The 26,813-nt window shown below is 45.0% G+C and overlaps 2 protein-coding genes across 2 annotated transcripts; both read left to right on the top strand.

The window, feature by feature from the left end:
• The first annotated feature begins 246 nt into the window (after window positions 1-246).
• rsph4a (radial spoke head component 4A) lies at window positions 247-4,961 on the top strand. The gene is made up of 7 exons (XM_070832111.1): window positions 247-338; window positions 855-1,077; window positions 2,378-2,659; window positions 3,580-4,029; window positions 4,118-4,262; window positions 4,506-4,623; window positions 4,730-4,961. Exons 1-7 carry the CDS (start codon window positions 247-249, stop codon window positions 4,959-4,961), a joined length of 1,542 nt encoding a protein of 513 aa, XP_070688212.1.
• Window positions 4,962-6,683: 1,722 nt separating this feature from the next.
• lonp1 (lon peptidase 1, mitochondrial) lies at window positions 6,684-21,577 on the top strand. Its single transcript, XM_070832328.1, has 21 exons — window positions 6,684-7,229; window positions 7,786-7,874; window positions 8,129-8,248; window positions 8,386-8,551; window positions 9,023-9,136; window positions 9,280-9,341; window positions 11,741-11,870; window positions 12,348-12,431; window positions 12,527-12,595; window positions 12,709-12,860; window positions 13,635-13,773; window positions 13,872-14,050; window positions 14,770-14,857; window positions 15,396-15,518; window positions 15,614-15,730; window positions 15,909-16,049; window positions 16,299-16,464; window positions 17,046-17,132; window positions 17,224-17,351; window positions 17,596-17,760; window positions 20,646-21,577. The coding sequence occupies exons 1-21, from the start codon at window positions 6,702-6,704 to the stop codon at window positions 20,799-20,801; spliced, it is 3,003 nt and encodes a 1,000-aa protein (XP_070688429.1). The 5' UTR covers window positions 6,684-6,701; the 3' UTR covers window positions 20,802-21,577.
• The last annotated feature ends 5,236 nt before the right edge of the window (window positions 21,578-26,813 follow it).

Raw genomic sequence — 26,813 nt, 5'->3', positions numbered from 1 at the left:
CAACAATGAACCCATTTTCCACTGCACATCTTTTCAACGGTAGGTACGGGTGTGCGCCACAGTTTGTGAATCACTGCTCTAGGGTGCTCGCGGTGCTTCCGCGTGCTTAGCAACCACGCAGTAACAGTAACCATAGCAACCGGTGAAGTTTGGTGCTCTGTGCTGCTGCTAACAGAGCTGAGTGCTCGCTAACTGGACGCTTTGAACGTGTGTATCTGTCAGTGACAGCTGGAGACGTGGGGAAGGATGGAGCCTCCGGGTGGAGAACAGAGGCTGCAGGCAGCGGCTTCGCTCAAAGCTTTCATGTTGAGAAACAGCACGCAGAGCAACACGAACCTGTGAGTAGCTGTGAACAGAGCTATGGTGTTCGCCATGTTAGCTCACGGCCACCAGCTTCATGCTTAACGTGATGCTAACGTAAGGCTGGAGAACAGAGCAGGTGTGAATACATTTACCTGTGCTGTGCTGGAGTACAGATGTGAGGTACTTTACTTGAGGCTTTTCTTTTTTTCCTCTGAGTATTCAGTCAGGTGTTAGTATAGCAGGTAGTTAAGGACACTTGTTCGACCACTGTGGTAGAACAGCCAATCAGCCAATCAAGTCAAAATACAAGATTAGAAACTGTTAATCCTCCAAAAACATATTGAAATCAACGACACCCCCACACACACACGCTAAACAACGACTACTGTAGGGTTATTAATACTATATACTGTATACTGTTGTTATTTAAATGTTATTATTGTAATATATGCATGTGCTTAAATGTATGAATAAGATTTTGTGGGTGGACAGTCTCTAAGACGAGCAACAGATGGTCAAATCTCCCCCCACCTTGTGCTTTAATGTTTCAGCTATGAGCACCTCACCCAGTTGCTGATAAAGGTGATGGATGAGCGTCCAGAGAATGTGGTGGATGTGATCGGTGACATGAGTCGAGAAGTGAAGCGCTCTTTGTTTGAAGACAAGCAGAGCACCCTGCGAGACCTTCCGCTGACAACAGCTGCCGAGCTCCTGGCTGAGGAACAGCGGCTGCTCTTTTCTCGGCCAGAACAGACTGACCAGGAGGAGGAATTGGTACTGGCTACAAACATCTACACTGCCCGTTTGTCCTGTGATTTGGAGGGGAAAGGGCACAGGGGCATTTTTATACCGGACTGAATAATGAAGCTGGTGTTAAAAACTGTAATGAAAAAGTCCCAACGTCTGTCGTCAAATAGCTTATCATATTCATCATGTTAAGTTCTTTAATCACTCCTGATTTAAAACAAAACTGCCATTTTTAGGTTATATTTCATTTAGGAAAAGACATAGGCAGAGACACATATAAGCCAAAGGGGTATTTGTAGTGATGTAGCACTTGTGGTTGCTTTTCATCTTTTTGAGCAACAAATTGTAAGGTAACGATATCTGCTCAAATGTTGAATGAAAACTGCACTTGAACCTAAGTATTGAGTGCACTCTAGAAATGATCAGAGGAGGTCTACCTGCTGTACAAAGATTAGTGCCACAGCAGACCCACTAGGACATCCCACCATCTCCACAAATATATCAGCCACGGTCTAACATATTATAGGAAACCATCAGAGGAAACCTGTGGTGTAACAACTGAGCTGTCAACTCATTTAAAGGACCTTACTAACTTTAATGTGTATGTATGTGGAATGGGAAACACTAGACAAATATAATATGCATAAATATGAGATTGTGACATGAGTGTTGTGCCCTTTGACTTTCCAACAAAAAATGTTAGGAACAATCACTCGAGTGAGTCTCAGACTCTGGGGCTCCCTGACTCATTGGGCCTGCCTCCATAGACCTGTTAGATGTAATCCATCCATGGCTGCTTGTGTTTAGACAATATTTAACATTTAGTTGCACAACCATGTTTGTTGAAAGAAAACAAGGTTTTCTGAGATTATATTTAGTCAGATATCAGTAAAGGTTGTTGTGGTGTACCAAAACCACATGTCTCATTGGCACAGGTATTGAAACATATTCCCCAGCTGGCTGGTGTTATCACATGATGTGGAACTTTGGTCACATGATAGCAGATGGTTGTATATTGGAGGAGATGGTAAGTCCTGTCTCTTTTCTGAGATGGTCACAGGTATTAGATGTGAATGTCCTCTTTGCTCTCTCTCTCTCTGGTTGTCCATTGACTCCTGCTCAATGACCTTTGACCTCCTTTGACCTCCAGTCCATGCTGTCTACGATTTTGGTCCTGTGTTCACAGACACATGATGATTATTTCCAGGGTCCCTGACATAGTGATGGAGTCTTCTCCACAGTCATACCCATCATTTTTTGGGTGTAATCCATATAACATGTAAGGCTGAATTTGCATCATGTGTCTCTGTTTGTTGGTCTTCATCAGGTGGAGATACCTCTTCCCAATGTGAGTGAGATTGGCTTCTACCTGGAGCAGGCTGGAGTGGGTCTGGGCAGAGAGGAGATGCAGAAGGTCTTCCTGGCACTCAAGCAGCTTGTTGACTCGCAGGCGTTGCAACACTGCCGACTGTGGGGAAAGATTCTGGGAACAGAGAGCAGCTATATCATTGCTGAGGCTGAATACAGAGAGGGGGCAGACGAGGAAGAGCAGAGCACAGAGGAAGCGGCTGAGGAAGAGGAAAGAGAGGCTGCGATTGAGGAGAATGAGGTATTGAAACGTTAAGTTCTCAATCAGTGCCCCAGATTATCTTGATCAGAAAACCAGGCCTTTATCTGGATCAAATGTTCCTGTTTTTAAAAGAAGCCTGGTCATGTTTCAGTGAGTTCTCTGGTATGGTCCTGTTTCAATTAGCTGTCAATGCAAACTCAACACTTCCTGTTGTGGCTGTTGTGTCACACCCCGACCCATAAGCTGTGACAGGAACAGGAACGGGAGACCAGGCAAGGTTGCAAGGTTCATAAACTTACCAATAACAAACAAACAAAAGTGTGAAAAATCAGTAGTGAGCCATTTGTGTGTGTGTGTGTGTGTGGGTGTGTGGACATGTGTGCAGCCATGAAGCAAAACAACAGCCACACCCGCAATGAGAAGGAAGGTGAGCTTTCATGAGTGACCACACTGGACCCAGGTGTGGCTCATGGAGCTGATGATGATCCTGGAAAATAGAAAGGAACAGCATCAGAAAACCACAGGGACACCGAGTGGGATGAAGGGGTAGTCACAGATGATAAATTCGGTGTAATGCTCATTTCCATGGCATTATCTCACCTGTACAACCATGCTGCTGCTCCTGCTTTCTCTTTTTAACACAAACACTGTTCTCATTCACTGAGTATATTCAATCCCATCTACTTTGCCATTTTGTTCCATCAGTGTTAATGTACCGTCCAGATTAAAGGTCTACTGTTAGTGCAAAGGAAATCATGCTCCCCTTTGCTGGTTGGCTTTTGATGTGAAATATGTGCAGAAACTATTGATTTTTCAATAGGTCAAAGATGGGAGCATTGTTTCCTTTGAGGACACTGTCCCCGTCCCTCCCTGATGGAAGCCCTGTGTGTCCGCTGCCATCATTCCTAGTCTCTGTTCAAGTTTTTTAGTTTTTTCTGTTCTTGTGGCTGTGTTTTCAGATGGATCCACTTCCTCAGTCTGCCTATAAACCTCTACCAGTGGTGCCAAAGGAGGCCATAGGAACAGGTGCTAACAAGTGTGTTTATTACGTGTGCAAAGAGCCCGGGCTTCCCTGGGTAAAGCTGCCCTCAGTCAGTCCTGCACAGATCACTGCTGCTCGTCAGATCCGTAAGTTCTTCACCGGGCGGCTGGACAACCCGATTGTGAGCTACCCGCCTTTCCCTGGGGGTGAAGCCAACTATCTGAGAGCACAAATTGCTCGGATCTCTGCTGGCACACAGGTCAGCCCCCAGGGCTTCTTCCAAGCGGGGGAGGAGGAAGGTGAGGAAGAAGACGAGGCACCCCGGGACAACTATGAAGTGAATGCTGACTTTGAGGGCGTTCCAGTGACTGAGATGGTTGAGTCTTTGTCCACCTGGGTGCATCATGTTCAGCACATCCTGCAGCAGGTACACATCTGATCAAAGCAGGTGCACTGATCGTCTATCAGCTGATATGTGCATGTACTTATTTGATGTGAGGATGTGGACTGTTTAGGGCCGCTGTACTTGGGTGAACCTGGCAGTGAAACCAGAGGAAGACTATAATGAGGAAGGAGAGGCTGAGGAGAAGGAAGAGGAGCCTGATGAGCCTGAGCCAGAAGTCGGACCTCCCCTGCTCACTCCGCTCTCCCAAGATGCAGGTCAGTCTTTGGCTTTGGATATTTTCTGTCAAACCAGTAATGGGACAAAAAGGTAGTTAATGATGTCTTTTCCACTGGGTATAGTGGAAAAAATCACTTGCTGTCTGAATGCAAATGTAAAGCCATTATCTATTCTAAAACATCAGGTCCATATCGGAGAAACTACATTCAATTTAAGGTAGGATTATTACACTGAAAAGGTTTCTATAATGTCCCCATGTCTCTTTGTATTTTGTGTCTCAGAAATGTTCAATATCCCTCCCTGGAGCTCCAAGATATCATCCACTCTCACCTCCCAGCATGCACTAGCTATACTGCGTTCTAACCTCTGGCCAGGGGCGTATGCATATGCTTGTGGAAAGTGAGTGAAAAGACCAGAATGTTCTGACTTCCCCTGTTTGAATTCTCACAGTATCCTGAAGGCACCGTTGCAGTTTACAAACAACCTGTGCTGTCTCTTCATTTAGGAAGTATGAGAACATATATGTTGGATGGGGTCTGAAGTATGCAGGGGAAGGGTACAGCCCACCTGTCCCCCCGCTACCAGAGAAAGAATATCCCAGTGGACCAGAAATCACAGAGACCCTGGACCCGTCGCTAGAGGAGGAGCAGGCCCTGAAAGAAGCTTTAGAGGAGCAGGAAGCTGCCCAGGAGGAGGTGGATGACACAGATGAAGAGGAGGAGGAAGACGATGACTGAGAAAACAGTTACACATTTGGAACTTCTACATTTTGTCGTTCAAGTATTTACTTATAGGTCAATGGACAAATAAATGAGTTTGCCCAGCAACATGGCTTCATGTTATACGTTCAGTAAGTATAGTTGAATATGTGAAGAGGCAGTGGTGTAGAGATGAGGCGCTGCTTCCTGTGACCATGAACCCACCTCATGTTTAAGATACCTGCAGCGTTCTGTACAACTAGTAGCAACAATATTTTATATGTGGGTTTGTTTTTGTGCACACGCATGAGAACAGAGATGCACATTCACGTGAGGAGCATGATACACACATGCCAGTGGTTTCCCACTATTCCACTGTCCCAAACACAGCAGTGTTTTAGAGGTGTCTTTCAACAATACACAGAAAAGCTTCCAGCATTCATAGACTGTGAAGGCTAACACCATCCTCTTCTGTGAAGAGATGATGGAACGCTGAACTCCCTTCAGATTCCACAAATGAGGCCAGCCTGGGTTAGCTCTTCTGCTCACAATCAAAAGATTTGGGTGTTACATTGATACCAAATATATGACAAATTCTGCATAACAATGCCATGGATGACTCTCAGTTTAAATTTATCACAATGACAGACTGGAAACAGACTGGGAGCCTTTAAGATCAACCCATAACACAGACACACTCGATCCCTGTGTTTGGGTGAGGTTTTACCTGAGAGAGACGCCGTGGCTCAGAGGGAGAGTGGGTCGTCCAGCAATTGGAAGGTTGCTGGTTTGAACCCCGGCTCCATGTCGAAGTGTCCTTGGGCAAGACACTGAACCCCAACTTACTCCTGAAGCAGCTTCAGTGTGTGAAAGAGGATGTAATATAGTTTTTAGTCGAAACGACTAGAAAGGCGCTATACAGACCATCTACTTTTTGTTTAAGTCAACACTTCCACCTTTGCTACCAGAGTAATACTCTATGTGTTATGGCCCTGTTGTCTGTACTGTATGTATTATATTACTGAAATAGTTTAAAGTCAGACTCAAAGACAGTGCATCAGCTGTAGCCCATTCACAACATGCATTTGCGTATAGGGGAACCAGCTGCAACTGATCCCTCCATCTTATTTCAAAGGTGTACATGTAGACATGTAGTGCACTGGGAATAAATCAAACTACACACACACACACACAGTTTTTGTTGTGGAACATTATTCCACATAGTACGTAACGATATAAAACAAGGCAAAACGGACAACAGAACAGCACATGAAACCAGTACTACCATGTGAACGTAGGGAATGGTTTGTGTTGTTGGCTCACCCGTAGAAACATACATTTTAAATTAGTTTAAAATATAGGTGTGTTTGTTCCGAAAGAGGAGATAATAGCATGTATGTATTTATTATTTGGTTTGTCATCAGATTATGGCCGTATCATGGGTTTGAGACTGTTTTATTGTGTAAAATGGGTATTATTGAATCAGTGACTGTGGGAACTGTGGACATGTGACATAGAAGCATTCATTCCAGGGACTGATGCAGAAAAGGGTCAGAATAACTCTTACTGACACATGTGAAACCAAATGACACTTTATTCATACAAACTGCCACACCTAACCTGGGTGTTAATAGATGCTGACTTTGCTGTACATGGAGCTCCTCTGTGTAACGTCACAGACCAGAGTGTTGCTTTAAAATGTTGTGTCGTCATTAAACGTCATCAAACGTTGCCGGAAGAAGGAAGGTCGCGTGCTGTCGTAGAGAGCTTCAGATCAACATGGCTGCCTGCGTGAAGATGCTCAGAGCTGCGAGACAGCTGCACAGAAAATCGGCCCATGTTGTAAAAGCGAGCTGGCCCAGGGTGTACAGAAGCGACACAGCGGCCCTGAGCCGTCTGCAGCCCCCACGGTTCTACACCAGCACCGGGACCTCACCTCAAACATGCACCGGCCGCTTCTCCAACGGCCCCCTCAGCACAGCGATAACAGGCGGCTGCAGGCTGACCACCAGACCTCACCGGTGGGTGCGGGTCGGGGCCGCTCTCCGCTACCAAAACGGCCTCCTTGCGCCGACCTCTCCTCCCTACATGACCCAGGACAGGATGTTCGGGAACCGCGCCAGCGGTGCAGGAGAGGACGCCGGAGACAGCGCGGGCTCCGGGGGAGAAGGAGATGGGGGAGCGCCGTACAACGGACCTCAGATGACGGCTCTCACTCCCATGATGGTCCCGGAGGTGTTTCCCAATGTGCCGCTGATCGCTGTGAGCAGGAACCCGGTGTTCCCCCGATTCATCAAGATCATAGAGGTGAGGCTGATGTAACGTGCCGTGTGCTGTCCGCTGGGCTTCAAGGACACGGGGATGATGCAAGAGCACAGCCAGCTTGCTGGTGCTCTCTGGAGGGACTCTTTCAGTGTCGCTCAGGTTTTAGCTGCTGTTACTGCTCTTCAGATGCATGAAGTCCCAGTACAGACTTGAAGTTCAGTTGCACTTTGAAGCAGGACTCTGGGGTTTCAGCTAAAACTCCGTAAAGCTCTGCACACTCCTGTTTAAAGGGGTATTCCACTGATTGCGCACATGAGAATGAAAACAGTTGTTTACTCACGTTCTATCGATGTTTAATACAGCAAATAGAAGTCCTTCGTCTTTGTACTAAAGAGACTGTTGGCTGGCACTGTGACCACACAGTATACTAACGCCACTTAGTGCTTTATGTAATCAAGAGATTGGATATTCCCAGAATTCCACACAATCACTGGAATCACCTGAAAGTTCCCTTCCTCTAGAAATCATTCCAGAACTTCACACACAGGGGTACATCTGATGCAAGCGCTGACTGAGTTCGTGTCTGTCTTCCTGTCAGGTTAAAAACAAAGCGTTGATGGAGCTGTTGAGGAGGAAGGTTCGTCTGGCTCAGCCGTATGCTGGAGTCTTCCTGAAGAGAGATGATAAGTAAGTGTGAAAACTCTCTCACAGGCTGATTTGTGCTGAGTGCACAAGACTGTGACTGGATGAGGAAAGGTGTGTTTGCATCGAAATGTTCCGCGTGTAGCATGAAGAGACTGCAACTTTCATTTGGTGTTGCAGACATGTAACACCAAATGAATAAGCTAGAGGAGGAGCCATGCACTCCTTGGCTGTGTGCTACATGCTCTTCACTGATCTCACTGGCACTAGGCAGTGATGAGTGCTTCTGTCTCTTGCAGTAATGAGTCCGACGTGGTGGAGTCTCTAGAGGCCATCTACTCTACAGGGACCTTTGTTCAGATTCATGAGATGCAGGACCTGGGAGACAAGCTGAGGATGATCGTCATGGGACACCGCAGGTGAGAAACACTGGATGAGAGGTTTTGGTTAGAAGCCGTAGCAGTTGGTTGGAATGAAAGTCTGTGGACTCTGCCTTGCTGCACTATTGCCTGTATCCTGTGTAGACCTCTGCTATGTCCACGCTCTGGTCTGTCAGGATCCGGATCACAAAACAGCTGGAGGTCGAGCCTGAGGACACAGCGACGTCCCCTGTGTGGTCAGAGTCTGAGGCAGAGTCGCAGCCCAAACCCCCACCGAGACGCAAAGCCAAGCGTAGCCGCAAAGACCAGCCAGGTTCTCTGGCGGAGCAGATGGAGGACAAGGTCTGTAATGTAATGTGTGCTCCTCTACACATGCACACAGTCAGCAGCTGCAGGCATCACCTTCACCGTCTTTGTAGCCTCCATCATGATCGGAGCGCCCTGTTGTAGCTGTGTGGCCATGTGTGGTGAGGTTTGTGTTCTGAGCCAGTTCATAGTTCAGTATGAAAGAATGTGGTTTTAAGGCCTTTACTGTTTTGTGCTCATATTCCATATATTCCTAAATACAGTCATCTGTCATGAAATTACCACAAACTAACTCGCAGAAAGCTTGGAGCCACTTGAGTTCCTCCATTGCGGACTGCTGTTGGGTTCTTGGTAGATAATGAAGCTGCTACCTAAAGCTCATGTGTTTCTTGGTATCACAGCTGTCAGCATCATTGGTTCGTTAGTAGTGGTTTTGAAGGTATTTGTAGTTTCTGTTCATTCTCACGTTGATGGTAGTGATTTGTGCTCTGTTGTTTTCTGGGTCAGATTTTAGAATCCGACCTGAGTCCAGAGCTTCAGCCTCTGCCCTCCTCCGACATCCTGATGGTCGAAGTGGACAATGTTCAACATGAACAGTTCACGGTCACTGAGGAGGTCAAGGTACGACAAGCACTTTTCAATACTGCACTATAGGAGCTGGTTAGATTGTGTGGTAGATGTCATAAAACATATGATCTTACTAAAAGGAACCGCCCGTAGAATCAAGAAAGAAATCAAGTGTCTGTGTTGTGTGTGCACTGCAGGCGTTGACAGCAGAGATAGTGAAAACCATCAGGGACATCATCGCACTCAACCCCCTCTACAGGTAAGAGCCAACACTTATGTGGTGAGTTAGCTGTCTGTCACATCCTGTTAGCTATGTGTTTGTGTTGGTTTTTACTTTTCAGTCCTGCTCTACAGACAGTATGCTGGCTATTCATGGCCTTATGCTCCGACAACTGACCTCGCTAACATTACCTTTTAGTCTGTAAGTTGTGAGATGGCTTCAATAACTTTAATTTTATGACAGTAAAGGTTTATATTACATGGGTTAACACACACACAGATATTTTATTAGAAAAATGTAGACCAACAGAAAAAAACAAGACACGAGAAGAACAATCAACAGGAACTAGGCCTCAACTAAACACCGGGCTCGATTGAGGAGGCCGCCCCTCCTAACCTCGCAGTATTAGCCGCTATTACTGCTCCATTAAACAAAGTCACCCAGAGTAAAGATGATATATGCTCGTGCCACTGACACTCACATACAGACTGTGTGCACTGTGCTCAGAGAGGAGCTGGCCATCATCAAAACAGACATGCAAACCTGTATCTCAGCCCTGGAGGCTACTATGGCCTCACACAAGAACACCATTAAAGAGTTGGAGAACTCCCCCACACACTACTCCGGGGATGTCACTGCACTCCAACAACAAGTCAATCTAATGTGAAACTCTAGAAGGAGACACATCTCCTCCTCCTCTACTGATGCCTTATTATCACTTGACTGTAACATTGCCCCATCCCATACAACAAATACTCTGATGGGTTCACATTCTACCCTCTAAGATGTTCGCACTGTTACTGTTCCTCATGTATCTGACCCCTGTTCATTATTAGTTCAAAGATTTAATATTGGCCCAGTATTGCTGAATGATAACCTACCTGCACTCTCACAGTCTCCTCTGGTTCAGGTTCTTGTCAATAAGGGCAATGTTAATATTAGATCTGCAGCTGGAGGCACAACTGAGTTCATTTCTCAATAACTTTATCTGTTCCAACTACATTTAAATGTAAATTTAGATTTTGAAAAAGGATGCACTGTGACGATCTGTGGGTGCCAACATTTGTCTGCCACCTACAGGGGGATTCCCCCCTAGACATCTCACATTATAATATTATAGTGTTCTGTCCCATTGATATACAGAGTGTAATTAACAGCTAAGAATTGGATTGAAATTTGACATTCTCCTCCTTTAGCTTGGACCGGATCATATCTTTCTATATATACCACACCCACAAATGACTATTCCCATACTTTTAGATGAAACCAACCTATTTGGAACCTTCTCAGGTTATTATCAATGGGGCCAAAAGCGTTGTAATGCCAATCTGTTAATCTCAATAGTTTGGCAGACCTACATCATTTCCCATTTAAAATCTCTTTGGAAAATTTGACTTATGAAGCGATTGAGGTCATAAATTTTACCCCTCTAACAGAAAAACTGCAAACTAAACTTGCATTCTGGGAAACTCTTCAAATGTCTTTGATTGGGAGAATTAATGCCATAATCCCTCACATTTTTCAAACTAAAATCTCTCATGGACTCCTTTACATGGGGACACAAAGCCCCCAGAATAGGCAAAAAGTATCTCCTCGGGTCCAAACTTTAAGGAGGTCCAGCCCTCCCAGACTTTATGCTCTACTTCAGCAATTAAGACTTGGATATCTTAGCACTACCACCTAACCAGCTAAAGGTGGAACTGACACCTGTTCTCCTACTAGCCCCCATCAAGATTAAATGGTAAATGGTCTGTATCTGTACAGCTCCTTTCTAGTCATTTTGACCACTCAAAGCACTTTTACATCACATCCTCATTCACACATCATTCATTCAGGAGAAATCTAAGTTGGAGGAGACTGTTCTTTCACACACATTCATACATGCAAGTTGGGGTTCAGTGTCTTGCCCAAGGACACTTCGACATGCTGACTCATAAGAGCCGGGGATCGAACCAGCAACCTTCTGATTGAGGGACGACCCACTCTCCCTCTGAGCCACAGCTAATAAAAAGCTATTATATAATAACAACCCTATTATACATAACCTGATTCGCACTTGGAAACAAATCAAGTCTAATTTTAATCTTAAACCTATATCCTAAGCTCTACCCACTGCCAAGAATCTCCTGGTCTCAGTTTTCATTTAGGTATTATTATTAGAATTTATCCAATTTTCTGTTATTGTTCAAATCTTTGGTTTCTTTTTTGCCTGTCCTGTTCCTGTTTCTGTTCCTGTTCCTGTTCCTGTTCCTGTTTCTGTTTCTGTTTCTGTTCCTGTTTGTTCAGTCTGTTTTTTATTTTCTGATTGAGGAGACCTTTTTCAGTGTAAAGTCAGTGTTCAGGCAAGTCTCTAATCCTAATGTAGTGATGCCCAAATAGAAGTGTTCTCAAGTGTGTGTGTGTGTGTGTGTTTTTGTGTGTGTTTTTGTGTGTGTCAGAGAGTCTGTCCTGCAGATGATGCAGGCTGGTCAGAGGGTGGTTGATAATCCCATCTACCTGAGTGACATGGGAGCAGCGCTGACGGGAGCAGAGTCCCACGAACTGCAGGACGTCCTGGAGGAGATCAGTGTGAGCAGCCTGCTGGGACTCTCCTGTCCTCAGTGTGTGAAAGCCCAGGGAACTGGCTGTGTGTTGCTTTTTAACAGAAGTGGGGAAGTTGATCAGACGTGCATTTGCCAAACCAAACATTTTGTTTTTGAGTGTGAGATCCTCTCCTCCGCACTCTGATGTGTAAAGCCAGAATGGGATTATTCATGTTTCCTGAGGTAAATGGGGAAGGACAGCCCTAAAGTAACTATGGTTGTTGTGAACTCCAGTCATGCTCCATAAGAGGCAGGAACAAGCCCATTCAAAGTGTGTTTGTGGTTACAAGGGGAAAGACCTCAGAGATGTGGGTGATTTTGTGCCTCCGATAAAGAACAGCACACAGATCCTTCCCAGGGCTTTTCATTCCGTCACTTATGTTGAGCTTCTTGTTTTGAAGCTTTACACTGTGCAATGAGTTGTGAACATGTCTGTCAAACCTGTTGCTGCGTGTGTCTGCAGATACCGAAGCGTCTCTACAAGGCTCTGTCTCTGCTGAAGAAGGAGTATGAGCTGAGTAAACTGCAGCAGCGGCTGGGCCGAGAGGTCAGAGGTCACCACGTATATGTGCTTTGAGCGGCCACTGCTCTGCTCATCACCCTCAGACACTGATCTGTGTACCTGCTCTGCTCTGGTCACAGGTGGAGGAGAAGATCAAACAGACCCACAGGAAGTACCTGCTCCAAGAGCAGCTCAAGATCATTAAAAAGGTAGAAGAGGCTGTCACACTGATCCCAGGACAGATGCTAGTTTTTAGTAGCAGCTCCAACAGGCCTGTGAACATGGTTCTATTAACACACCGTGTGTGGCTGTGGGTTTTCAGGAGCTGGGTCTGGAAAAAGAGGACAAAGAAGCTATCGAGGAGAAGTTTAGAGAGAGGCTCAAAGAGAGGACCGTCCCTCAGCACATAATGGACGTCATCAACGAGGAGCTCAACAAGCTGGGGCTGCTGGACAACCACTCCTCGGAGTTCAAGTTGGTCTTTTTATTTATTTTTGTTTTGTTGGTTTTTTGGAAATATTGACAACCACAAAATACAGATTTTTTTATTTCTATGTACAACAAGCAAGCGATCCACCCACCAAAACATGGAGCACCTCACCCAGAGCAGCAGAAAGACAAAATATGTATACATCCAATATATATATGTCTACATCTGCATACAAGCCTGACAATAGAAGACGATATACATCCATAATAGGCATATACCCAAAACCATATTGGACCTTTGGGGTGGCATCTGAGCCCTGTTGGAAATACAGATGGACAAATCAAGTAGTGATAAATATAGAAATAATGAAAGTAACTGGTCTAGAACATACGTGATAGAAAAATAAGAAGAATGAAACATAGGTCTATGTGTGTTTTTGGCCATCTGTTCATTCTAATGTTATGTGGCATGACATTTAATGTAGGTATTCATGGTCTCTGGAAGATGATCCCTAACTTCATGCTAACCCCTCACCTTTTCCTTTGTTGTATTCAGTTGTATTCTTATTTCCAATCTAATACTGCAGAATTAATTGAGGACATTCATACTGCACATTTCCATGAGATGTCCTCCAGGTCAAACAACAGTTCTGTCCTTCTATGAACTGGTCAGGTTTACTGGTCAAGATTTACAATATTCCAAAAACTGGCTTTGCAAATGTTGTATCGGCCGGTTTGCTAGACCTCAAAGAGACACAAAGTGTTCTGTTAAAGGCTAACAAATATAACAGACACAATGAATCATACTGTGTGTTTCAGTGTAACTCGGAACTACCTGGACTGGCTGACCAGCATGCCCTGGGGCACCAACAGTGAAGAGAACTTATCCCTGCAGAGAGCCAGAGAGGTTCTAGAAGAAGACCATTACGGAATGGATGATGTTAAGAAACGCATACTGGTCAGCAGATGCCCACGCACCATCACGCACCATTGAAAAGAACTTGAATAACTTTTTTTCTACTAGAAAAGAACCTGACTTCCTGTCTGTCTGTGCAGGAGTTCATAGCAGTGAGCCAACTGCGTGGCTCCACTCAGGGGAAGATCCTGTGCTTCTACGGGCCTCCGGGTGTGGGAAAGACCTCCATCGCCCGCTCCATAGCCAGAGCCCTTAACAGACAGTACTTCAGGTTCAGCGTGGGGGGCATGACTGATGTGGCTGAGATTAAAGGACACAGGTGAGGAAGTGTTTTGATCGATTGAGCTGGTAGAGCATGACTCTCGATGGGAGACAAGCTGGATAAGGACAGCTAGTAGTAGAGTTAATCTGCCCTAATAACTAACGATAACTGATAATATTAATGACACACATTCAAAAATGTGAAGAGACGAATAAAGGCTGTACTTTTACATTGACAAGCCCATGGACTCCACTCGGTCCTGGGAGAGGAGTCTCACACAGAAAGCAGAAAGGGGAGAAAGGCAGAAAGGATTGTGATGATTGTCTGGCATCGGAACAATAAAGATAATTTAGTTTTCATAGTTGTCAGCCACCGATCTCTGTAAATCTCTGGTTACAACTGAAGGTATTTTAGAAAATACTTAAGAAAATGCAGGTCTCCACACAGGTTTTTCCTCTAGTAGCAGTGATGAATATTTTAGAAGCGCTTAGCTGTATTACTGATAGATGATTTGATAATAAATAGACCATATTACAATGTGCTGTGAAGTGAAATAGTGTTTCAAGAGGGAAAATTATAAAGGTAAGTAGGGTTTTTGGAAATAATTCATGCATGTTAGTCTAGAGACGCCAATAATACATTTAGCAGTGTGAGCATAAGGTACAGTATGTGTCATTACAGTACAACAACTACCACTAAACAAGTAGCTGTGTCGCTCCACTGTAATGGCTGGGCTTCTTGCAGTTTTACACAGTTTTGCGTGTGTGTGTGTCCAGGAGGACGTATGTCGGAGCAATGCCAGGAAAGATTATCCAGTGCTTGAAGAAAACCAAGACGGAGAACCCTCTGGTGCTAATAGACGAGGTGAGTATGGTGGTGCTGCTGCTGTAGGTGTCTGTACACACCCACGCACACGGGGAGGTTGTGGCTCAGCGGTACAGCAGTCTGCCTGTCAAAGTGAAACCTAGTGAACCCCACATTGTCCCTGAAGCTCTGCTTCACTGTAAGGGTGTGTGTGTATAAGGTGTTGTGCTGGAGGATCATCTGCAGCTTGTAGTCGTGTGTGTGTGTGTGTGTGTGTGTGTGTGTGTGTGTGTGTGTGTGTGTGTGGTGTGTAAGGTGTGTGTAAGAATCATCTGCAGCTTGTAGTCATGGGGGTGTGTGTCACAGCTTCACTGATTATTGCTTTTGTCACCAATCCTATTGATGATGAGCCTTTATTGACTCTCAGATCCCGTCTCTGTATGAACTTACTGTTGCTATCGCTGTTTGTTGGATTTGTTGATGTTTTGATACTTTGCTGGTTGTTCTTTTAGTGTGTCCTTGAGTGTTTTGAAAGGGGCCTATAAATAAAAAGCATTATTATCATCATCATCATCATCATCAAACCAATCTTTACCAGGTGGACAAGATTGGCCGTGGTTACCAGGGCGATCCATCTTCCGCCTTGCTGGAGCTTCTAGATCCAGAACAGAATGCCAACTTCCTGGACCACTACCTGGATGTTCCTGTAGATCTTTCAAAGGTAGCAGTGTGTGCTTTTCCTGTACAGTTACACCGTCCTGGTGAAAAATGACTTGTCTTTTAAGCCCCCCCCCCCCGTGTCCTGCTCCAATAAAGGTTTTGTTTATCTGCACGGCCAATGTGACTGACACCATCCCAGAGCCTCTCAGAGACCGAATGGAAATGATCAATGTGTCTGGATACGTGGCCCAGGAGAAACTGGCTATCGCTGAGGTAACACCAAAGCAGTAAAAGTGTGCTGTATTCATTATTAAGATCATTGTTGTGTAATAATAGTAAGTTTGTTTCCAGCACAGTTAAGGTATCAAGTAGTGAATATCCATAAATGGCTTTATGGATATCATTACTACCATATCAGGCTTTTAATCTGCATCTCTGTGTGTCTGTCCAGCGTTACCTGGTCCCTCAGCAGCGCTCTCTGTGCGGTCTGACTGAGGAGAAGGCCTCTGTCTCCTCTGAAGCACTCAGCCTGCTCATCAGACAGTACTGCAGGGAATCAGGAGTCAGGAACCTGCAGAAACAAGTCGAGAAGGTAACGGCCTGCTCGGTCTTCACTCCTCCAGGGGTGAATCCTGCTGCTAGCTTTTCCTTCAGTAGGACCAGCAGGGGGTTTGTGGTGGGTGGGAGGATGGGGCTGGTGCGGCTCAGACAGGGCCTGCTGAACTACTCCTAAAGTTTCTGCTATCATTTGGAAGCTAGTAACACAACTAGTAACGCTGCACATTGCTTCTGTGTGTCTTAACAGTACATTCCTCGGTGGTTTGCTTTCCATCTCTGTCAGGTTTTCCGTAAGGTGGCGTTCAGTATCGTCAGCGGGGAGCAGACCGCAGTCACTGTTACCCCTAACAACCTGCAGGACTATGTGGGTAAACCCCTTTTCACAGTGGACCGAATGTACACTGTCACCCCACCAGGAGTGGTGATGGGGTTAGCGTGGACAGCTCTAGGTGAGAGACACACACACACACTAAGACAGCCTTTATGTTTAAAGTAAATGGTAAATGCTCTGTATCTGTACAGCTCTTTTCTAGTCATTCTGACCACACAAAGCTCTTTTCCATCACATCCTCATTCACACATCATTCACTCAGGAGGAGACTGTTCTTTCACACACATTCACACACTGAAGCTGCTTCAGGCAAGTGGGGGTTCAGTGTCTTGCCCAAGGACACTTGGACATGCTGACTCATAGGAGCTGGGGATCGAACCAGCGACCTTCTGATTGATGGATGACCCACTCTCCCTCTGAGCCACAGCCGCCCATTTAAAGCTCTCTAACTCTTTGATCCATAGCATCTTTCCACCTGTTCCAAAATGGCCTGTCATCTTCATATAGGATCAGCTGTGTGTGCCTAGAGTAACGCCTCTATAATTATGTTGTATAACTGCATTTCTCTGACATTAACACTTTTCTATGGTCTGAATGAGTGATACATCGTCATGCTCTACCAACACACACACGCTCACACATAAACTAGAAAATAGAAACTGTAACCCAGTGAAGTGACTGCATTTGTCCTCTGAGCAGGGGGGTCGACCCTGTTCATCGAGACTTCGCTGCGGCGTCCCTCTGAAGGAGCAGACTCTAAAGGAGAGGGTTCACTGGAGGTCACAGGTCGGTCAGGAACACCGAGTCAATGTGCAGGGTGGGGGCTGATCAGATGCTGAGCAGAGAGCAGATTAAAGGTGTGTGCGCTCCTCTGCAGGTCAGCTCGGTGATGTTATGAAGGAAAGTGCAAAGATCGCCTCAACCTTTGCAAGAGCCTTCCTCATGACCCAGGAGCCAGAGAACCACTTCCTAGTCAACTCCCACCTGCACTTGCATGTCCCTGAGGTAACCATGGCAATGTAGTACTGTCAATCAATTACTTTGCTTGGTCTTTTTATTTTTATTACCGCTTCTTTACTAACCACTGACCAGTAAGAGAAAAAACATTTTATTCATGTGGCATCTTTCAAAGCAGAAGCTGCTGTGTAGAGTTAAAGTCTCAGTGTCCCTGTGATGGTATGAAATGTACACTGTGGGTAGCTGCAGTGCTCTGTCTGACTGCTTGTCTGTAACTATCACTTGTTTCCAGGGGGCAACTCCCAAAGATGGACCAAGCGCTGGCTGCACCATAGTTACTGCACTGTTGTCCCTGGCAACCAACCAGCCGGTGCGTCAGAATGTAGCCATGACTGGTGAAATTTCATTGACCGGCAAAATACTGCCAGTAGGTGGAATCAAAGAGAAGACTATCGCTGTAAGTACACACACACACACACACACACACACACACACACACACAAAACAATTCTCCCAAATCCCTCAAAGGAATGTGGTTCATTTAAGTTGATATGTGACAGAGGAAGGCAGGAGTGCAAAGAATGAACAAGGTTGATTACTGAGGCGAGGTGGGCAAAGCCAAAACAGCAATGAGGCTGAGGTCTTCTTGCATCCATCATACACAAGATCAATGTGTGGTTTAATCTTAGCAATATTTGTAACTTGAAAACAATTCATTATCTGTTAGTGTGTTCCATAAATGAACTGGCCTGTAGCCGATTATTTTAAAAAGCAAAATGAAGAGAGAGAGACGACAAACTCAAGACGTCACTGATGATGAAAGTGGCCAGCAAGGGGGGGGAAGAAGTACTCAGACCTTTTACTGAAGCAAAACTAGTAAAATCTCAGTACGGAAGTACTCTATCTGATCACACTCTGCAAACACACCAGACTCCATTCACAAAAACAGTCATTTTAGCTCACAGAACACGAGTGTCTGGTCTACTGCTGCCTCAGTCTGTGTTATTGTGTGTTACACCACAATGTTGTAAGACATTTGATAACAATATAGAATAACACTCTGAGCCTGTCAGTGGATCAAACAAGCACTTTTAGTGGACCTACTGTGATCAGGTGCAGTTGTCCCAAAGGATCACGTTGCAGCCATTGCAGCCCGTTTGGTGGCTGCTGGCTGAGGTGGAGTTCCAACACTTTTACTACCTACTAGTCACTCAGACACCAGGACATGAACAATTAGGTCTCAGGGTTTAAAATACTGAAGTTACCCTTTAACAATGTGAAGAAGGGAAAACAACAGAGTAGTGTAATGTGTTCAGTCCAGGCTGATGGATAAGATCAAAGATAAGAGGGCATGGGTGTAGTGAAGGGGCAAAGACAACACTCAGAATGGAACATGACTAAAGACCACAAGGGCTCCAAACATGGTCTCTCCTGCTTCCTATTCAGGAACAGTTGTGTCCTTCCCCAGCTGAATGACATACTTGCTGGTATTTTACATTTAATGGACCTGATTGAATTTTGACCATTTTAAGTGTTTGATAGGTCATTTGTGTCAGAATTGTGTTGCTGTTTCCTTTATGTTTGATGTTGACAAGCTGACGATATAATCACCAGACCCCTGCTGGTAGAGAACACTATCTATTTGTTTTGGTAGCAGGTCATTTTGAAATGAATTTCAAATGACTGTTTGGTGTACAGTTAACCCTGGAATTATTCATACCCCTGGCAAGTTTTGACTTAAAGTTACTTTTATTCAACCAGCAAGTTTTTTCTTGATTGGAAATGGCACAGGCGTCTCCCAGAAGATTATAAGACGATGTACAAGAGGCATCATTGTGGAAAAAATTCTTCCACATTTCTCAGCTTTTATTTACATTTGAACAAAAAGTGGCATGTCCAAAATGAATCATGCCCTTCTCTATAATCAATAGAAAAGCCTCTATTGGCTATTACAGCAATCAAACGCTTCCTATAATTGCTGACCAGCTTTTTGCATGTCTCACTGGTATTTTTGCCCATTCATCTTTAGCGATGAGCTCCAACTCTTTCAGGTTGGAGGGTCTCCTTGCCATCACCCTGATCTTTAGCTCCCTCCACAGATTCTCAATTGGATTCAAGTCAGGACTCTGGCTGGGCTACTGCAAAACGTTAATGTTCTAACCATTTCTTCACCACTTTTGCTGTGTGTTTTGGGTCGTTGTCGTGCTGAAATGTCCACTAGTGCCCAAGGCCAAGTTTCTCTGCAGACTGCTTGATGTTGTTGTGAGAATCTTGATGTATTGCTCTTTTTTCATGGTGCCGTTTACTTTGATTAGGTTCCCTGGTCCATTGGCTGAAAAACACCCCCAAAGCATTAGGTTCCCACCACCATGTTTGACAGTGAGGATGGTGTTCTTAGGGTTGAAGGCTTCTCCTTTTTTACACCAAATGAAGGACACATCATTGTGGCCAAACAATTCAATTTTTGTTTCATCTGACCATAAAACAGAAGACCAGAAGTCTTCTTCTTTGTCCAGATGAGCATTTGCAAAGGCCAAGCGGGCTTTTTTGTGCTTTATCTGGAGAAGTGGCGTCCTCCTTGGTCTGCGTCCATGGAACCCAGCAGTGTGCAGTGTCCGTTGGACTGTCTGCCTTGAGACATTGCCACCAGCAGAGCCCAGATTCACCAGGATGGCCTTAGTGGTGATCCTGGGATTCTTTTTCACCTCTCTCACTATCCTCCAGGCCAGCACAGGTGTCACTTTTGGCTTACGTCCTCTGAGATTTTCCACAGTGCGGAACGTCTTGTATTTTTTAATAATACTTTGCACTGTAGCCACTGGAACTTGAAAACATTTAGATATGGCCTTATAGCCCTTTCCTGACTTGGGAGCAGCCGCAGGTCCTCAGTGAGCTCCTTTGTCTTAGCCATGACTGTCCACAAACCAACTGCAGAGAGCTGCTGTTTTTCACCTGTTGAGTTGATTAAAACTGTTCCCGCTGCTGCTGTTCCCAATGAATCAGGGTAATTAGGATGCTTTAGAACAGCTTGGACTATTTGGAATGGTATAGAACTTTGGATTTTCCCATAGACTGTGACAGTTTGTAAAGGGTATGAATAATTTTGGACATGCCACTTTTTGTTCAAATGTAAATAAAAGCTGAGAAATATTTTTTTTCCACAATGATGCCTCTTGTACATCGTCTTATAATCTTCTGGGAGACGCCTGTGTCATTTCCAATCAAGAAAAAACTTGCTGGTTGAATAAAAGTAACTTTAAGTCAAAATTTGCCAGGGGTATGAATAATTTTGGGCTTAACTGTATGTGCTCTAGAATGTGAACAGGATGTTGTCTGTTTCAGGCCCGTCGTGCTGGTGTGACATGCATCATCCTGCCCGTTGAGAACAGGAAGGACTTCTCTGACCTGCCAGACTACATCATCGAGGGCCTGGAGGTCCACTTCGTGGATCACTACTCCCAAATCTACCCCGTCGTGTTCCAACAGAAGCAGTCGTAACCTGCTGCTACTGCAGCGCTAAAAACAAGGCCAGGATTCTTGTAAATATGCAGTTTGGCCTCTGAGCTCCGGCTCTGGTAAAGTGAGCCATCATCTGCTCCAAGAACAGTTCTATGGGCTCGATCACCCCCCACATATGATTCAGCTTCAGCCACCAAAGGACCCCCAAAGGAGCGGGGCCGTCATGTCATAGAGGACATCACTGAACTGAAACCATGCAGCCAACTGTGCCAAAGACGGACACAGCAGAGTGACGCCGACGATGATGAACACTGGCCTGTCAGCACAGGATATGATGTCATCGATGGGGTGGCAGCCTGTTTACCCACAGCTCTGATTGTACAGGGCCGTGGATGGACTCTTTCATAGATTTCTTATATTATTTTATATTATTATTACAGACGTGGTGGTGATGATGATGATGATGATGATATATTGAATAAAACATTACACACCTCTCCGCTAGCTGCTGTTCTCTGTTCTAATCAGTCTGCGAGCACATTTGTAATGAGCACAACTGAGATTTGATCCAGATGTCCAGACCGTTGTTGGTTGTTTTTAACTTTTCAAAAAATGAGGTTATTTCAGACGGACCATCTTATATAACACAAGATTATAAAGTGTCACCAATAATGAAAGAAAAATCGTGTTGGAATGTGTGTATGCAATGTCTGTGTGTGTCTGAGGTATGTGTGTCTTCTTTGGAGTAACATCAAGGAAATACAATATAAAAACAGGGGTGTATGTAACATGCCAAGTAATCCAATAAACATTTCAACAGAGTTCATCATGAAATGTTCCATCTGGCTGCCTTTCAGCTTCATCGCTGCACCCAGAGAGCAGAGAGTTGTCTTGACTGGCATGAAAAGTGGCACTGTGGGGAAACTGAGAGGTGAAATAAGAAAAGGAAATGGACAGTAATGATAGCTGGAAAGAAGGAAGACTGCCTTCTCCTTAGTTTGCACTGGACATTTACAGCTGTCTTTGATTCTCACTTGAATTTCTCCAAATGCTTCTGTCATCTCAGAACTCAAGATAGAGCGTCTGCATTAGACGGTTTCTTTCAGTCAGTGATGCTCAAACTCTGGAACCTTCTCCAGCTGTCTGATTTCTGTAACTCATTTTTACCTGAGAAATATATCACCCCCCCCCCCCTTCCTGCTCGTTGCTCTGGTTATCTGAGGCGTTCAGGATCACTTTCTCTCACTGAGTGGCCTTGCTCCACTGTAACTACCTCACCCAGTAAACCTTTGCTTGATCTGCTGAGAGGGGCTCTGCAGCTCAGGAATCAGACAAGTAACTAGTAGGTGACTGTTTTTATCTTGAGTCTCTCTCTCCAACCTCCACCCTGACAGAAAGCCCCCCGAGCCTGGTTCTGTTCCAGGTTTCTTCCTGTTAAAGGGGAGTTCTTCCTCCACTGTGTCCTAGTCTAATATCTGATGCTGCTCATGTTCATGCTCATGTGGGGATTCTTGAATCCTTAATGTTGAATTCCTGAATCGTTGGGTCTCTCTCTAATTAAAGAGTTTGGTCTAGACCTGCTCTTTATGGAAAGAGTCTGGAGATAACGCTGTTGTGAACTGGCGCTATATAAATAAAGATTGATTGATTGATTGATTGATTGAGTGGATTCATTTGACACAGATTTGCAAATTTCCTGCAAACGTCACTGTGATCCGCCTGATTTGTGGCAGGGCTTTTATTCTGAATACCTGTGGCGGAAGTGTCCTGTGCTGCTGCTGACGCAGCGCAGGCTTGACTGTGGTCCCTGAGAGCAGCAGCTAATTGGATGAGAGGATGGGATGCGCTGGAGGCAGCAGTGAGGGAACAGCTGGATGTGAGGATTTAACAGAGACGCCTGATCTGATCCACACCGGTCCACACTCAGGCCCGTTCGGCCGGCCTGCCGCGGTTACACGGTCTACCTGATGTCCCCCTGCTCCGCGATCGCGCCCCCCCCCGCCTCCGTTTCCATCGGCTCTTGTGTTCGAAGGATGCGACGGGCCCGCGGTGCTCTGCGCACTGAGGAAACATCCATCAGCTCCTCCTTCAGGTGCCTGCAGCCCCAACTTCAGCACCGACAACACATCGGAACAACTGTCCGTCTGTGAGTCAGAGGGATCGGAAGGCGTGCAGGGCGGACATCACTGTCGGTGAGTCCTCCATCCTTCCTCCGTCAGGTAGGAAACAACAATAACGCGTCGTCGGGATGCTTTGTGCCGGTGTGTTCGCTCCCCCCGTGTGTTCTGCTCAGAGCTGATGGACGGGCTCAGACCCGGATCACATCAGCCTCCCTGTGCTGAGGCGCCCGGCCTGCAGCACCGCTGGATGCTCAGCCTCCTCAGCTCTCACATCACATGGCCTGTCTGCGCTGTGGTTGTGTTCCTCATGCTCCACCTGCCCTGAGGGCCTCCACAGGGCTCCGGCCTCAGAGACAGCTCCAAATGAGAAACAATGAGAAAAAGATCCCAAACACCACAGAGTTAATATTTGGAATGACTGCATCACTTCACTCTGAACAGAACGTCCATAGCAATCCAATACAACTCAAGTCTTACCTTTAAGTTTCTGCTGACATGATCCAAATTCAATGTCTCCTTCTGAGGAAGGTTCTGTTGTAGCTACTGGACTACGTTAGCTTGTAAGTGTTTCAAATTCTTTGTCCTGACAGATTAGTGGCAGCACCTCTGAACACACTGCAGTCCACCAACACTGTGACCTCGATGCTGAAACTTCAACTTGAATGAACTCCTCTGTTACAGTGTAAACACACTGAATGTCGATGGCTCAGTCACATTGGATCTTAGATTGTGCCTGATAAAGAGGCCCCTGAGTGTATTTAAGATGCAGATAATATAATATATATAATCTCTGATGCTGCTCATGTGGGGATTCTTGAATCCTTAATGTTGAATTCCTGAATCGTTGGGTCTCTCTCTAATTAAAGAGTTTGGTCTAGACCTGCTCTTTATGGAAAGAGTCTGGAGATAACGCTGTTGTGAACTGGCGCTATATAAATAAAGATTGATTGATTGAGATAAATGATAAGAAGGGAATTCATTTATTTCATTTCCCATGCACATGTTGGCCCAGGCTCAAGGCTAGCTTTGTCTTCTACACACACACCTCTTGTATTTTCTTACAGACTACATCATCCTCATATTTCTACTGCAGTTGATCTACTATGTTGTTTTTATTTGGACCTTTCCTCTGCTGTTGTTGTAATTAATTAGGATTTAATGCTGTCCCTTAGCATTAAGCTTTTAGTTTCTCTCAGATAGTAGAAATAATTTAAAGTAATCACATGTTGTTGAAATAATGCTGTTGTTAAGTACTCATTTTAAAGATGTGGCCATAATTAGAGTCCCTGCAGAGAAATGTTAGTGAAGCAAGCAGCAGCAAAGACCTTCAGTGAGTGAAGCTGTGCAGGTGTCCAGCTCCAGCATGACAAAGAAAACGTCTTCATAATGGATCCATGTACGCAAGTCAATACCTGCTGAGGATGGTTCCCATGGTGACAGTTACAGGCTGAGCTGAATGTCTAAAAGAGCTTTAATTTGTGGAGGTGATATCAGTACCTGGATTATTACAGTGAGCAGGCTTGATGACACTAAAATCCCACGGCTCGACGTGAGCCAAACAATTTACAAGTCCTGTACACGTTTTAGAGCCTTATTTTACATGAAGGGAGTACTGAAGCTGAGAGTTGTGTTTACTCATGCTGCTCCAGTGGTTCACAGTCCTGGTTAGTTAAGAAGTCTATAGTGGTTTGGTTGGATCAGTAATAACGTTGTTCTCACAAAGTAATTAGCTGAGATGTGGAAACAGTGACATGTGCAATCAGCCAATCAGAGCAGACCTCTGAACCAGTACGTCCTCTGAATCTGAATCCATCACAAATCCTTTCAAGGGAAAAACCTGGAAAATGGAAGACATGCTGAGGTTTTCTCTCTGACAACAGGAAACTATTGTTTAGCTGATGATGATCACTGTGGTCACAATGCTGCTGAACCCTGCCATGAATCAAACAATAGACTTGAAGGACAGTAGCTACACGTGCCTGCAGCATTTCTCCTCTTGCCAAAATGTATTTTCCCGCATCGTGTCTTGTAACGTGTTTGTGCTTTCAAAAAGGTCTGCTTTCACCTCTTTCATTTCTTAGCTTACTTTTACTGAGTCCACATGTGGCTGCCTTTTATTCTAGTGTCCCTGAGCAGGCACAACATCTCTCCACTGAACACATGTTTGATATTTTCAATAGTTAATGACTTTGACATGATTGCACCCTGCAAAGATGCTGTAAACCTAATGTTCTTCCTTAGCTGAATTAACAGACTGAACTGAAGATAGGTTTCCATTAATGCATTAAACACTTGCTGTTAGAATACCAGCAGGTTGCAGGAGCAGTCGGCCGTGTGTGGAAAGCAGAGCTGGCGAAGCACTGAAGTGACATGTTTACAACATTAACAAAATCATGGGAAGAAAACAAAAGGCAATACTGGTTCACAGCCCTGGAAGTGTTTGTGCACTCAGATGGTTTGTTTTATTTCTTTAATATGTAGCTGAGATTTATGTCTATATGTTTGAGGTCGGCACAGCACTGAAAACTGACTTTTAAAACATTAAACACTGAACGGCAACATCTCTTCGACAGCTTAGTGAGATATCTGTGGGAAATGCACGTCAACATGTAACGACATCACATGTGTGATGTGATGTCATCTATTGACTTGAACTGACGTCTTGGCCAGGCTGAAGTAGAAGTAGGCAGCACTGGATCACTGGCCTCAGCCAAATACAGTGTCTGTATAGCGCCACTGTATTTTTGACATGCAGTCAATATTAAAACTTGAAATATTGTCATCAAACATCCATATTTTAGCAAAGACACTTTTTTTATTGAATTGTTATCATACAATAACATAACACATAGACAGAACAAGCACACAATAAGTGAAATATAAAACTGCTAATATCAGCTTTTAAACTAAAACTAGAACATGTCAAAGAAGAAGGGACTGTAACAAAACAACACTATAGATACTGAACTTCTTATCAAGGCAAATTAGAGTGATTACATTATTTTAATGCGTGATGGTGATTTATTCAAATTCTCAATACTAGAGACCCTAAAGAGGCAGATACCCATGTGGGTGATAAGCAGGTGAAACAGTTAGTAACGCTCGCTCTATTGTGCTGGGTGGACTTCAACTCTACAAGATGAGATACTAAGCAGCTCCTGTGGTTGTGTGGCTCAAGCCGTCGGAGGTAACCCAGTTCACTGTTTGCCAAAAGGGTCTGTGGGTTCAAATGTAACACAACCCTGCCCAACCTCCTCTGGGACATCTGTACTTACTTGCTTTCATGACTATATGGTGGGGGCAAAGAGGGGATGATGGAAAAAAGACCAGCATCACCACATGAAGAATTGCATCCCAGGAAATCCCATCTTGAAAACCTTGAATATTGCTTTGAAAATCGCTACTGATGCACACATACTTGTCACTGACGATACAGAGACCTGTTTTCACTGTAAACCAAATACAAAATGTAAAAGTGAAGGGGAACTGTCTAAAACCTGTCAATCCAACATGAAGTGAACAAAGCTGAGAGGCAGAGCTGAGGCCACCTGTAGAGGCAGACTGCACTGAGGAGTGTGCATGAGTACTACCACAGCACAGCAACCCTCACAGCTAATCCACATTTGTGTCCCAGTGCTTTCACGTGCATGCATAAGGACCTCGCCATGAATGCCTAGCCTCCCAACAAGGTGCCTTAGGGTGCCTTGTGTCATCTGGCCCTGATTAGGGAGCTGGTGGGGGGAGGAGTAAAGGCAGGTGCCGGTTCACTAACACCACACATTATACTGCATTCACTTCCATTCACAGAGCATTACAGCAGCACGTTTACTGCCCAGTGTTGTCTGTGTATTGACCACTCTGCTTGTTGTTCATGAGCGAGCTGTTTACTGTTCTCTCTCTCTCCTCATCCTCAGCCCTGCCTGTTGGTGTG

The sequence above is a fragment of the Pempheris klunzingeri genome, chromosome 6 (assembly GCF_042242105.1).
Source record: "Pempheris klunzingeri isolate RE-2024b chromosome 6, fPemKlu1.hap1, whole genome shotgun sequence".
NCBI lineage: Eukaryota > Metazoa > Chordata > Actinopteri > Acropomatiformes > Pempheridae > Pempheris > Pempheris klunzingeri.
Note: the sequence above shows the minus strand (reverse complement) of the source record. Positions and strands in the feature narration are given on the sequence as shown.

Coding starts and splice junctions, on each gene's coding strand:
- lonp1 (XM_070832328.1), top strand. CDS start 6,702: ATGGCTGCCTGCGTGAAGATGCTCAGAGCTGCGAGACAGCTGCACAGA. Junction 11,871..12,347: donor ACGTCCTGGAGGAGATCAGT/GTGAGCAGCCTG, acceptor GTGTGTCTGCAG/ATACCGAAGCGTCTCTACAA. Junction 14,051..14,769: donor GCTGAGATTAAAGGACACAG/GTGAGGAAGTGT, acceptor GTGTGTGTCCAG/GAGGACGTATGTCGGAGCAA.
- rsph4a (XM_070832111.1), top strand. CDS start 247: ATGGAGCCTCCGGGTGGAGAACAGAGGCTGCAGGCAGCGGCTTCGCTC. Junction 2,660..3,579: donor CTGCGATTGAGGAGAATGAG/GTATTGAAACGT, acceptor CTGTGTTTTCAG/ATGGATCCACTTCCTCAGTC. Junction 4,263..4,505: donor TCCGCTCTCCCAAGATGCAG/GTCAGTCTTTGG, acceptor TTTGTGTCTCAG/AAATGTTCAATATCCCTCCC.